Below are 13,461 nucleotides of genomic sequence, written 5' to 3' on the forward strand. Positions count from 1 at the left end.
TCTAGACAAACGTACATCTTTAGGACCAATTGAGGTGTTCCCCAGGCATTTGCTTACTCATAAATTCACAAAAAAACTTTCACCCCACCGTGAAAATATCAAGCAGCATTAGAGTTATGTTAATATACCTTTCTCCTGTATCTAGGCGACGACATTCACGACAATAGAGGTGACAACATAATGCAACAGAAGAACATATTTTGACAATTTTTAGTAAAAAAAAAAATCTATTGAAAAGAATGAAAATTTAATACATATTTTTGAAGTTTAACTTTTGTTATGATGACGGTGAAAACTGAAAAAAAAAACACAACAGAAAATAAGAAAACTACTTAAAGTTTTATATAAATAGAATAAAATTGTGCTAAAGAATGTTGGAACACCAATGATTTCTTCAATTTTTGTTAACCAATACCGACATTAGCTAGGTATTTTATCAGTGCGGAGATTTAGCTAGCCCTGATTTGAGCCAATCAGAAATTTTCAGTCAATCATAAAATTCGCTCTGAAATATTTGATTCTGTACTCTAACATTGATGTCTTCTTCAAACTGCCGGCTAATGCAGAAATGGTGAAAAAGTCATTCTTCAGACACACTGTATTCTTTCGTAAAATATGTAAGGTAAAACATCATGCTTATTCTTAAAGTCAGTAAAGAGAGTGTGATAACCCTCGAAAGGCTAATAAATTCTAGTTGTTATAATTCTAGATAATTCTAGTTGCTAAACTTCCGAAGTGGGAGGAAATCTACACTGCAGGCGGCTTATGGGATGGGAATAATATACGAGAAGAATCTTTGGCATTTGAAGATAGCTTAAACAGCCTTTACATACTTTGGCTATAACAGGAATTAAACAAGCGGCTTTAAAAAATGGCTTGACAAGAAATGGCTTTGAAAGGAATAAAAACTATAAGCGGCATTAACAGTATAGACAAGTATAAACTACTAACAGCATAAACTTTAAAATTTTAAACAAATTTAATCGAATTTTATATAGTAACTAGTTTGAACATATATTTTCCTTTGATTTTGTAAAAATCTTCGAAAGACAGATTAAAAAACAAATTCTTTCGAGAAATTTCAGTCCATATAAAAAGACAAAAATAAAGAAAATAACCAGAAACTAAAATAATAAAATGAGAAAAATTGCAAAAAAATATTTAATCAGAAAATTTATTTTTCCTCTTTCTTTACATCCACAAAACCCCTTTTAAAACTACATATAATAACTGACACACAAGTTTGTTCAAAAAGGCGTCGTGTGATTGAAGTCAAGTGTCAAACAGTATTTTCATCATAACTTGACGGAATTATGCTAAATATAAGATATACGAGGTATACTGTTCATGATTATACTTTTGACAGCTATTACTTGTTTTTTAAAAAGTCGGCCAAGCAGGACACTAATTTGACACTTTTGTTTTTGTTACATCGAGCGCTTTGCTATGAGAAATGACACATTTTTTTTTTTTTTTTTTTTTTTTTTTTTTTTTTTTTTTTTTTTTTTTTTTTTTTTTTTTTTTTTTTTTTGAACAGGAATAGACCTGCCGCTGCGGTAATACACGAATGAATATCAGTCATATTAACAATATGACTGAACTCCTTTGTAAAATGTCAGAGTAAGCACTGTAAAGTGTTGTAATGTCATGTAAGCACTGGTCAAAGTTTGTAACTTATAGCCCCTCCCACGGGGACTGTGGGGGAGTAAGTCGTCCCCAGAGAGATAGTTATAAGGTTTTTCGACTACGCTGAATAAAATGGCTATCTCAGAATTTTGATCCGTTGACTTTGGGAAAATCATTAGCGTGGGAGGGGGCCTAGGTGCCATCCAATTTTTTTGGTCACTTAAAAAGGGCACTAGAACATTTCATTTCCGTTAGAATGAGCCCTCTCGCAACATTCTAGGACCAATGGGTTGATACGATCACCCATGAAAAAAAAAAAAACACGCATCATCCGTGATCTGCCTTCTGGCAAAAAATACAAAATTCTACATTTTTGTAGATAGGAGCTTGAAACTTCTACAACAGGGTTCTCTGATACGCTGAATCTGATGGTGTGATTTTCGTTAAGATTCTATAACTTTTAGGGGGTGTTTCCCCCTATTTTCTAAAATGAGGCAAATTTTCTCAGGCTCGTAACTTTTGATGGGTATAACTGATCTTGATGAAACTTATATATTTAAAATCAGCATTAAAATGCGATTCTTTTGATGTAGCTATTGGTATCAAAATTCCATTTTTTAGAGTTTCAGTTACTATTGAGCCGGGTCGCTCCTTATAACAGTTCGTTACCACGAACTGTTTGATGACTGAACTCCTTTGTAAAATGTCAGAGTTAGTTTTTTTTTCTGAATGTATTTTTACTTAAATTTTTATCTCCACTTCAAAACTCCTCGAAGTTTTGTTTTGATACTCAATAAATTACAATAACACTTTTATTACGTTAATACGTTACTGACGTAACTTATTAACAACATGACAAAATGTGTTTAGTTTTTATTATTATATCGTCAATTTAGTTGCAATCATCAGACTTTATGGCTTTTAAAATTTTTTTTTAAACTCAATATATTACATTTTATTACGTTAATGGGTTAGTGTATCTTGCAAACAATGTGGCAGAAATTTACAAAGTTTCAATATTTTATAAAAAACAGTCCAACATGGCGGGTAGGAAAGTGTCAGATATTGGTATGTCACTTCTGGGACAGGCTGATCTGAGGGCCAGAGAATATGTAATCAAAATGATATCGTTTTGATTACAGCTTTTAAAACGCTTTTCAAAGATATGATTAGTCAAACAGTAAGTTAGAGAATACTCATCTCCTTATTTTTCAGCAGACATAATCGGTCCAGATTGACACTGAAAAGAGGGACATTTAGCATAAATACTGAAAATGACCGATTTTAGTGAAGGAAAACTCTACACTGATCTTCCTATATGGTTGAATAATTAAGGATTGATAAGAATAAGCAATATCTTGAGATTATGACGATCCCCACAACCATATTTTAAAAGGTTACTCAAAGAACCCTCAAGAGCACTCAAAGAGAAATATGCCGTGACCAGCCAACAGGGAAGACAGTGTGCGCTTAGTCAAGGCTCGAGAAGAGCTCCTCACTTGGACCTCTGTCACCCTTTGACGTCACATCCTGAAAATAGGCAATGAGGAATGTATTTTGTTACATTGTATTTTGTTACATTGTATTTTGTTTCATATGTATGACTTCGCCGTTCGTTTATCAAAAGCTATTTAATTTCAGTGGGGCTATAACTGTTGTCTAACCGAATAGCTTATATCATAAAAACAAAGATATTCACTCATTAAGTGAAAATCTAACTGCAATGGAAGTTTTGTTCGCCTTAGTCTGATTTGGCTATTGTAACTTTCAATTCACCACTAAATCAAACCTAACGTACCATGAAGTCATCATAAAACGCAACTTCAAACCTAAGAGCGGATTCAGTCTACAACAGCGCTATCTATACATATCATGCAAACAACAATATTTACCTATTCCTTGCGTTGCGAATGCCTAGCCAATATTTCATGGCTTTTAAATTTCACAAACGGCTATTGAGCCTATACCCATGGGGGTTTACTAAAATTGAAATTATGACCTCAGTTTTCAGGAGATATACCCAAAAAATTAATCAGACTATCTACGAGTTTTTGGAGATAGCTGACCTTTACGGCCTAAGCCTTGATTCAGTTTGGTTCGACACATATTATTTATCTGCCGACCCACATTGAAGAGTAGCGGTTTTAGGCCTCATAATTGGGGGGGGGGGGGGCAAGTCATACCATAGGAGTGTAAAAATACAAAATAAAGGGAATTTAATTTCAGATGTCAGAAAACCTAGGGGGCGGGCAGCTGCCCTCCCCAAACCAGGCCTAGAACTGCTACTGACATTGACCATCATAGATTCGACCGACAATAATCTAAGTCTTTTACCAGCAATTTCAGACTTCAAAGCTAGACACACCATGATGGATTCAGTTTTACACTTTACTACCAATACTGTATTTTAGGTTTTAATTCCAGAAACTGAATATTAGTATATATTCAGATTCTGCATGAAGAATGAAGTTCATTTTCCCAAAAACTTTCTTCAAAAGCTTTACTTTAAAGTTACAAGCGTTTGAGATTTACAGTAAATTTAAGCCTTCTATCGACCCGTCAAAACGTCTCAATAATTTCAACGGATGTAACACTTGATTCTAAAATTACTCTGTTGTAACGGGGGGTCATCGTTCCCTTGATGATCACGGTCGGGTGAATTTTTACTTCTATCAAGCCGACCAAAGCTTCACATCACCGGAAGCCGAAAATCGTAAAAAAAGCCATAGTGTGTATTTTTGTTCTATTTTTCTCAGCTAATCAATTTAATTCAGTATGTTCGAATTATTGATTAAATCGCGAGCAAACTTTCATTTTGGAACACCATTTTTCAGTTGTCCCAAAGAGGGGTCCTTGAGACAACTATGTGTGGAGCAATTTGCCATACATTTCCGACTTATGATTATAATTTACACTCAATTTAGGATAGAGACACATTGCTTTACATACAAAAAAAAACCACTGTTATTACGCTTATCCTCAATAGAGATAATGGTAACCCATAAAGGTCCTGGGGATGGTACCTTCTAGTGACTAAACCAAAAAGCATTAAATGAAATAACTGTCTATTTACATTATAATTCAAATTTAGGTTTGTGATACTTGACTTTTTTAAGCATCTTATGGATTTAAGAAGAAAACGGGGACAGCCTGGGAGGGATGTTATTAATGTAAGTTCAGAGTCTAAAACATGTTCATGAACAGGTTAGAAGCTTCATGGGATTCAAGGGAATCAGGGAGTTTCTTGTTTTTCTTCTTAATGTGTTGTCTCTGCATAGGCAAAAGCTATGCTCACACCTTTAGATGCTGAAAAAGAGGAATTAAAAAGAAAGAAGAAACGAAAAAACTTACTGGTTACTTGAGGGGGGAAGGTTAGGGTCAGAACGTTTTCTGTGTTCTCTTGATATTGCAGCTTTCTGAAAAAAGAAGATAATTCGTTATTATTTATATCAACTGGAACTAAAGAATTTTTATTTGAAAGAACTCTACGTTCATAAAAATTAACTAGGCTGAGACAAAAAATCGAGGCTTCTCTAGGCTTGACTAGGGCTTTTCTAGAGTTTTTCACCAGAAAAGTCTTGCTTCCCCCCCCCCAGGTGTTCTGAAACTGTTCATTTTTGTGCATTTTTGGTCTTCAAAAGGAGGAGAAGGGGGGTGAAGACTCCCTCATCCCCAGAAGTGGATGCCCTTGCTTTCTGGTTGGTCTTTGTACGAGACCTTGTAGATCATTTAAATAATTTTCTAACTGAATTGAATTTCTTGTTTCATAAGCACGCCTCTCAAACACAAAAATTAAACTTTCATGTACATTAAAGTTTGATTGAAGAGTTTAATTTATGCTCTCAGTCATATTCCAAAAATTACTTTTAACCGGTTTTCTTAAGATATTGTACCATATATACCGGTATTTATTATGTCACATACTGTTATTAAAACATATAAAAATGACTTACCATATAAATGGTACCGCATTACTGAAATCGTTATAGTTACAACATTGTTATTTGTCGTACGGTATATCACTGTTGTTATATTTTGTTATTAAACCATATAAAAATGATTTGCCATATAAATGGCGCCATACCATTTTAACTGTTGTTGTTACATTGTTATTTATTGTACTATGTATCATTGTTGTTATTAAACCATATAAAAATATATAACCAAGGGTGCCGTACCATTTTAAACTTTTGCTGTTGTAACATTGTATTTTTTGTGCCGTATATTGCTTTAGTTATATATTGTTATTAAACCAGATAAAAGGCTTTATGATATTTCTTAAGTCATATATTGCTATCTTTACGTATGGTAGTTAAAACCAAATAAAACGGTTTTACTTTTAACAGACAGGAAGTTAGAGTTTGGCTCTGCAAGATCAAATGGACTCTTTCTAAGTTAAAAGTTAAGTAAACTAAATAAGCTTAAGTAAGCTAAGTAAAAGTTAAGTAAGCTAAGTAAAAAACTCTTGGACTCTTTCTCACAACTCTACTTTTTAAAACAATAAAAAATTTTAGCGTAAAGAGCAGGGCGTTGAGGAGGGGACAGCCCCTTTCATATACAGAATAATTTCTATTCGTTTTCAGTTTTAATGTCGCTCCTTACTTTCAGTTAAAAAAACACCGTTTTTTTAAATTTAATTTCTGAATGTTTTGAATTAATGCAGGTTTTGATTTTGGCTCACCGTACACGAATAATTAAAACTAAATTTGCATATTAATTTTACTTTTTATTAATTTAACTTTCTTAAAGTTTTGATCGGACGAATTTGAGAAAAAGGGGCAGAGGAGGGGGCCTAGTTGCCCTCCATTTTTTGTTACTTAAAAAGGCCACCAGAACTTTTAATTTTATTTGCGAACTTCTACATTCGTATATTTTTATTACGTATAAGAGGGGATTCGCCCCCTTGTCAATACCTCGCTCTTTACGCTAAAGTTCAAATTTTGTGACACTTCTTTAAGAATGACCCTTGAATCACAAAGGCAGTTTAATTGGAATAAATAGCTCTCTTGAAAGTACTAAAAATAATTTAGCGTAAAAAGCGAGGTATTGAGGAGGGGAAGAATCCACTCATATACCTAATAATTTCTATTCGCTTTTAAATTCTAATATTGCTCCTTACTTTCAGTTGAAAAACTTTTTTTTTTATTTAATTTCTGAAAGTTTTTGAATTAATATATGTTTTGATTTTGGCTCACCGTACATGAAAAACTGAATCGTAATTTGCATATTAATTTTACTTTTTTTGGCTAAGAAGTTCGAGGGGACGAACCCTCTCATATACGTAATAATTTCTGTTCATTTAAGCTTAAATGTTGCACCTTACTTTCAGTTGAAAAAACTTGTTTTTTATTTAATTTCTCATTGTTTTTTTTAATAATGCTAAAAAATCCAGCGCCCCCTCCATGGAAATTCTCTTCCCCCATGACAAATTCCTCCATGGAAAAATCCTCTCACTTAGCCCCTCTCCCCACCCGCTACCAACAGAAAATATCCCCCCTGAAAACGTCACTATATTTCCCAATAACCAATACTATATGCAAACAATCGACTAAGTTCATAACTTGCAGCCCTTCCCCAGGGACTGTGGGGGATTAAGGCGTCCTCAAAGACATAGTTATTAAATTTTTCGACTATGCTGAACAAAATGGCTCTCAAAATTTTGATCCGGTGACTTTGGGGAAAAGACCGTAGGAGGGGGCCTAGTTGCCCTCCAATTTTATCCCTTAATAAAATCCCTATCTGGCACTAGTACTTTTAATTTCCATTAAAATGAACCTTCTCAGGATTCTCGGACCATTGGGTCAATACGATCACCCCAAGAAAAAAACAACAACAACAAAAAAAAACAAATAAACACGCATCCGTTATCTTTCTTCTGGCAAAAAATACAAAATTCCACATTTTTGCAGATAGGGGCTTAAAGCTCTACAGTATGGTTCTCTGACACGCTGAATCTGATTGTGTGATTTTCATTAAGATTCTAGATTTTAAGATTCTAAATTTTCTCAGGCTCGTAACTTTTGATGGGTAAAACTAAACTTGACGAAACTTATATATTTAAAATCAGCATAAAAATCCGATTCATTTGATGTCTATATTGGTATCGAAATTCCGTTTTTTAGAGTTTTGGTTACTATTGAGCTGGGTTGCTCGTTACCACGAACTGTTTGATATCCAAAGTACAAGGCACGTGATCGCTATTTGAAACATTATTTTCTGATGTTTGACTTTGATCCGTCCTGTTGTAGCTCAGTGTATTGATGTTTGTTGATATGAATGAGCCAAGGCTGGATCCCGACTGGTGTAGGGTTGATGCTCGGACCTTTGTATTAGAAGAGGGCTTTTTTATGACTGAACCAACGAATGTATTGTTATAATCTAATTTTACAGACGAAAAGACAGGGAGAAAAGCACAAACGTTTGGTTTGGACCTTGGTTTCGGACCTATATATATATATATATATATATATATATATATATATATATATATATATATATATATATATATATATATATATATATATATATATATATATATATATATATATATATATATATATATATATATATATATATATATATATATATATATATGCTATGAATTTTAAGCAATATACTGCAGCTAACACAATGAAACCCATGGAAGCCTGTTTTTTTGTAAAAAAAAAAAAAAAAGTACAAAGAAAACACATAAAATTCCCATCAAATCGACGCAGTCCATTTGCAAAAGCCGCCGGCCCTAGCTGCCGCCTGAATGAAGCGAGAGCCCTCGAAAATCCATGAAAGAATATTTTTGCTAGAGAAAGCAGGCTCTTGTCTAGCACAATGTAAAACGTTTTGTTTGTACGTTTGTTTTCTAGGAAATCCTAAACGATTGCGCAAATTACCCCGAATTTTTGTAAAACTGTTTAAAACTACATGAAAAAAATAGGCTATGATAAAAAAAAATTCTTTGGTTGGGGGGAGGAGGGAAGCAGAATATTAGGTATAACAAATTTACAACTGAGAAAAAATCGAAACATTAGGCTTTGTCCTTAGGCTACTATAGATTCTAGGAAGTTAAAATTAAAAATAAGTGGGGCTATTATCTGGTGTCACCAAATTTGTGATTTTTCTCTGCCAAAAGAAACAGAAAAATAAGGAGAAAACTTTACTCAGGGCAACACTCACTCTTGTTGGCTCTCGTAAGCTGTCTGACCGACCAACACCACTTCTCTGTCGCCTTGAATCGCTTTTCGGAAGCTTCTGTGACCTTAAAAAAAGAACCAAAATGAACAGAAGAGAAAGGAATGAAAAAAGGCAGGAAATTCTACTGCTTTATCGAAAGGAATAAACCTCAGCTCCATAATACATGACTTTCTATCAATGCTCTTCAGCAGTTCTAAAGGCTTTCTACACTTTTTACGTCTTTTCTTCGACTTTCTACAACCACAGACAGGCACAAATACCAACGAATCTCGTAAACCGACAGAAGCCTGAGAGAGAAGTAAAAATCAAAATGGGTAGCTTTTTAAAGGACATTCCTTCGAGTCAGCACAGGTCAAAGGACCCCAAAAAAGTCTAAAAACAAGGATTTATACAGAGAGTATGGAAGACTGATACGGAGTTAGTCTGGGCTGAATTGAATATACCTTCTAATTTTAAAAACGAATCACCAAAATATCACAAAGGAGAATACAAAAACTAAGGTCAAAATGTTGTTTCAGAATAATTGATTATAGACTTAGATATTTGTGTTAATTTACCCCGTATGCCTCCTTTAAACTGGCAAAATTTGTCTTTTCACGAGCAGTGGCATATTAAAGTGATGACGTCTAGCAATATAATGATATAATATCAACTGAGCCAAAATTTTCAGCTATTAACAGTTTCGGGTGATATGGTATAATCTTAAAAAACTATGAAACATACTCTAATTATTTTCCAAAGTTTTCAATATGCTTTTACTGCTCAATAATTCAGCTGTGCTTACAAGCATACCCGTACATATACCACATAAGACACAGTACCGTAGGGCATTCTAACGAGCTGCTATTGATCACACAGAAGATGTTTTCGATGGAATTTCTGAGAAATTAATAAGAGAAACGTTAACTATGGGTCGGAAACTAGCTTCCATTACTGATGCTTTACCCTAAGAGAAAAAGGGAGATTATAAATATATGGTAGAATGTGTGCTTTAATCTTATTGGTGACACTTTCACGAGTCAATCATACTTTCTTTGAGCGTTATGTCAGAAGGAAAGCCAAATAACCCCAGCCTTTTCAAACCTGATAGGTTCTTCTATGTTTTTGACAGAAGTTTTAAGTCAATAATAAGATTAAGTATTCAAATTTCATTTTATTGGTTCTCCTGTATAAAACCTTAAGCCAGAAATAAATGAAAAGTCTTGAGTCACATGATTTTCTATCTAAGATGTCCCTCTTTTTCCACGTAGTTTACTACCGTTTACAAAGCAAAAATTCCTTCAGAAATTCTTCAAGGAGCTTTAGAACGCTTAAAAATTTTGTGAAGTTTTTCTGCAAATATTTGTATACTTTTAAGCGCAAAGGTTTACGATCTAAAAGTTGTTTAAAAAAATACTTATTGTTCTTTCCCGATCTTATTGAGCGAACTAAAAAAAAAAAAAAAAAAAAAAAAAAAAAAAAAAAAAAAAAAAAAAAAAAAAACTGAACATCCGAGTTGGCCAGTCGTAATTTGCCACCAATGTGTTACGCAGACGACGCTCTTAAGTTCAGCCCCTTATCCAAAGCATTTCCACTCGGTCTACCCATCAGCTCCTCAATTAAGCATGTACGGTAACTCCTATTAGCTAAGATCGAGCGTAGAGTCGGTCTGTTTTATGAATCATTGTCAGGAATAAGTTTAGTTTTTACCGCCATCTACTTTTCAAACTTTTTAATTCCGTTACTCTACTAATTATTTATACATAGCACCATTTTTGGAAATTTTTAAAATTCTGACATTCCAAATTTCAGTTTAGTTTTCTTCTGCTTCCAACATCATCTTATTCCTCCATGGGCCCAATATTCCTATTTTGTTAGAGGATTATTTCCGTAAAAAAGCAAGTTACTGCAAATAACACTCGATTATAATCGAGGCTAAACCATCCTTAGTCTTCAGTGTCAGTAATTTCTCTAAGTAGTTATTTAGTTCTTAAGCCTTTTTTTTTAATTATTCGATTACTGAAATTAAACAAACCTTAATCTTGGTACTAACCTTGTAATCTGTCGAAGTGCATTTTTCAGTGTGTACTTAGCGTTTACGTGTTTTCTTTCTCTCTTTTTTTTTGTTTACAGTTAATCTTTTTCCTTCTCTGTATGACAGACTAAATAAAAGAATTAATAGATATGATTCGAGACAAAGACAGGCTCAAGGCTATTCCTTCAAAAAAAGAAGAAAAAAAGTTTAAATATAGTCTAAGGACTGACCAAAGACAAGAATTATTTGACATATCTAATATTAAATCCTGCTGAGTTAACGACAGGTTACACAAATAAATGTTTTAAAAGTATGCGACATGTCAGCGATTTAAACAAGAAACTAAAATTATTGACTAGAGCTTTAAAAAAAATAAAATCGCACTGACTTGATTAATGAGATCTTTAAGCCAAATTTGTGAGTAATTTTTCCCTCCCGACTCGTGCTTGGATACATTTCGTCCTACCTTCAACTTGCAAAAATACATTAAATTGACAGCTTTGAGTAACTACGACCGCTTTGATTAATTTATTTATTAAATTGTGAAGCAATACTGAAAAAATGGGTGCGACGATGCTATGAGTATTCAAACAATAATTCAATGAAAACTATGAATATGAATTATGAAAACAATAATTCAATTATATGAATTTTGTACGCGGCAGGACTCGTGTTCCGCCCTGTAAAATAAGAAATTGTTTCGGACATGGAGACGAACGCTTGCCCGCTAGGTGGGGTGGATGGACCAAACCTCCAAAAATATGAATATTTTTTTCAAAAAACTTTTTTAGTATATGTATGATTCGCAGTTTATAGCTTTTTTTTACAGAACCTCAAAATGGTACCTCACTGTAACATAACAGCAAACCTCGTTCACAGTGAATTCCCAAATGCACGTATTTCAGACTACACACACGAAATGCAGCGAAGCGTTATAACTTTTATTTTGAAAGCGTTCGATCAGTCAGGAATATTTGAAAACTAGTAATACATTAATAATAATAATCGGAGCAGCCAGAGGGGGGTAGGCATATATTTTAAATATCTTAGGGAGAAGACAATATTTGCTGATTGTACTGATTTACACCTATTGACACGTGCATCTACATTTAATTTCATAATCTGGTTGCTACAGTACATCGAATTGACAGCTTTAAGCAGCTGTGACCGATTTTATTACGACTCGAAAGAAGAAAAATTTACTGATAATTATTGTCGAAGCCAAATTGTACCCAAAACACATGAGGTCTCGATTTTATCAACGTTTTTTTGCGTTTCTTTGATGTCGACTGCGTTGTTCTAAACCATTCCATTAAACGGTGGAATTTTCTTCTTTTTTTTATTGTTACTAACGACCAATCTTTTCACTAGGAAGGTTGCTCCTAAGGTTTCAAGACGCTGGTAAACCAATTTTCTGATAAGAAAAATTTCTAAATCATTTACACTTACTAAGCAGAAAAAAGGAGGCCTAATTGACGAAATTAGAAAACAAATAACGAAACAAGTTTTTAAAAAGATACTGTGCTAGTTTTGATGAGGAGGTATAAAGCATCTGACGGTTAGTCCCCGAAGTAGCGTCAAAAAATGACGGCGCGCTGCCACAAATACTTGAGCTCGCCACCGCCGCGAAGGTTTCGGCGCGCTGCCAATACGGTCGGCAGCAGGACACCGCCAATTACTTCTAGCGCCGAATTATTTTCTAAGACTACTGAGAGGAAAATGTAAGGCAAAATCCACATTTCAATAGCACTAGGGACTAATGAATTCAATTATATAATTGTATTGCCCTTTTGGACAAGATTGCAGCAGTTTCACGGTTGCAGCAGTATTTGAAAGCTGGCAAATAGCGAGCCACACTCCAATGTCACAAAAACTTTCAAAGAACGTTTTCTAAGAAGCAGACTGATAATATTGTCCTACGTTTGCTGGACTTTGCCAAACTAGTCCTTTGCTGTAAGCACAAAACAGGTTACTGTAGGATTATTTTCTTTTTACAGTAGAAATAAAACATTCTTGTTTCTTATGTACGGGTTTTGTGTTTTCAGTAAAGTGCTAGATTATCAAAATCCTAGAAACATAGGCAAATATCATCAGCCATTTTATATGCACTAGTTATGTTGCATATGCTGCTAATATGGTTTTCCTGATTGCAGTTATTTCCAGTTATTTAACTCCCTCAGAAAAATCTAGTGGATGAACCGAAAGTAATTATTTTATTCTATATAAATATTTTAGTTTTAATTTTAATGCTTTAGTATTTCTGCTGATGACGATCGCTGTATCTGTGTTCGAAGTATCCAGACTTTCGTACCTGTTTTCATTGAGTAATAAAAGGACTTATCCCCATTTGAGCATTTATTTGTTCGTCATGCACATGTAAGAATACAATAAAAAAATTTCCAGACAATTATCATTTTCTTGAAGAAAAACAACTACTACTAGCCTACTACTAACAACGCAGCACGGCACCAGGCCACCTGAGGCTAACACAGCTACGCACGCCGTGTAGCTGTACCCTCCTCCATCAGAATCTAATCAAAGCCTCATTCTTAGAACCCTCCCAGGAAGGTCCCATTTCCTTTAATCTTTCCTTGCAACATCCTCCCGCCTTATTTGGGGATGATCAGTTTTTC

General features: G+C 34.0%; 1 protein-coding gene across 11 annotated transcripts in view; it reads right to left on the reverse strand.

Moving 5' to 3' along the window:
- LOC136029437 (rho guanine nucleotide exchange factor 11-like) overlaps positions 1–13,461 on the reverse strand; it is a 349,966-nt gene that overhangs the window by 135,291 nt on the left and 201,214 nt on the right. For all 11 annotated transcript variants that reach the window (XM_065707834.1, XM_065707833.1, XM_065707831.1 and 8 more), the window contains 2 exons: positions 8,797–8,878; positions 4,978–5,042 (listed from right to left, as the gene is read on the reverse strand). In XM_065707834.1, coding sequence (XP_065563906.1) covers positions 4,978–5,042; positions 8,797–8,878 — 147 coding nt within the window. The remainder of the gene's footprint in view (positions 1–4,977; positions 5,043–8,796; positions 8,879–13,461) is intronic.

Source organism: Artemia franciscana, chromosome 7 (genome assembly GCF_032884065.1).
Source record: "Artemia franciscana chromosome 7, ASM3288406v1, whole genome shotgun sequence".
Lineage (NCBI taxonomy): Eukaryota > Metazoa > Arthropoda > Branchiopoda > Anostraca > Artemiidae > Artemia > Artemia franciscana.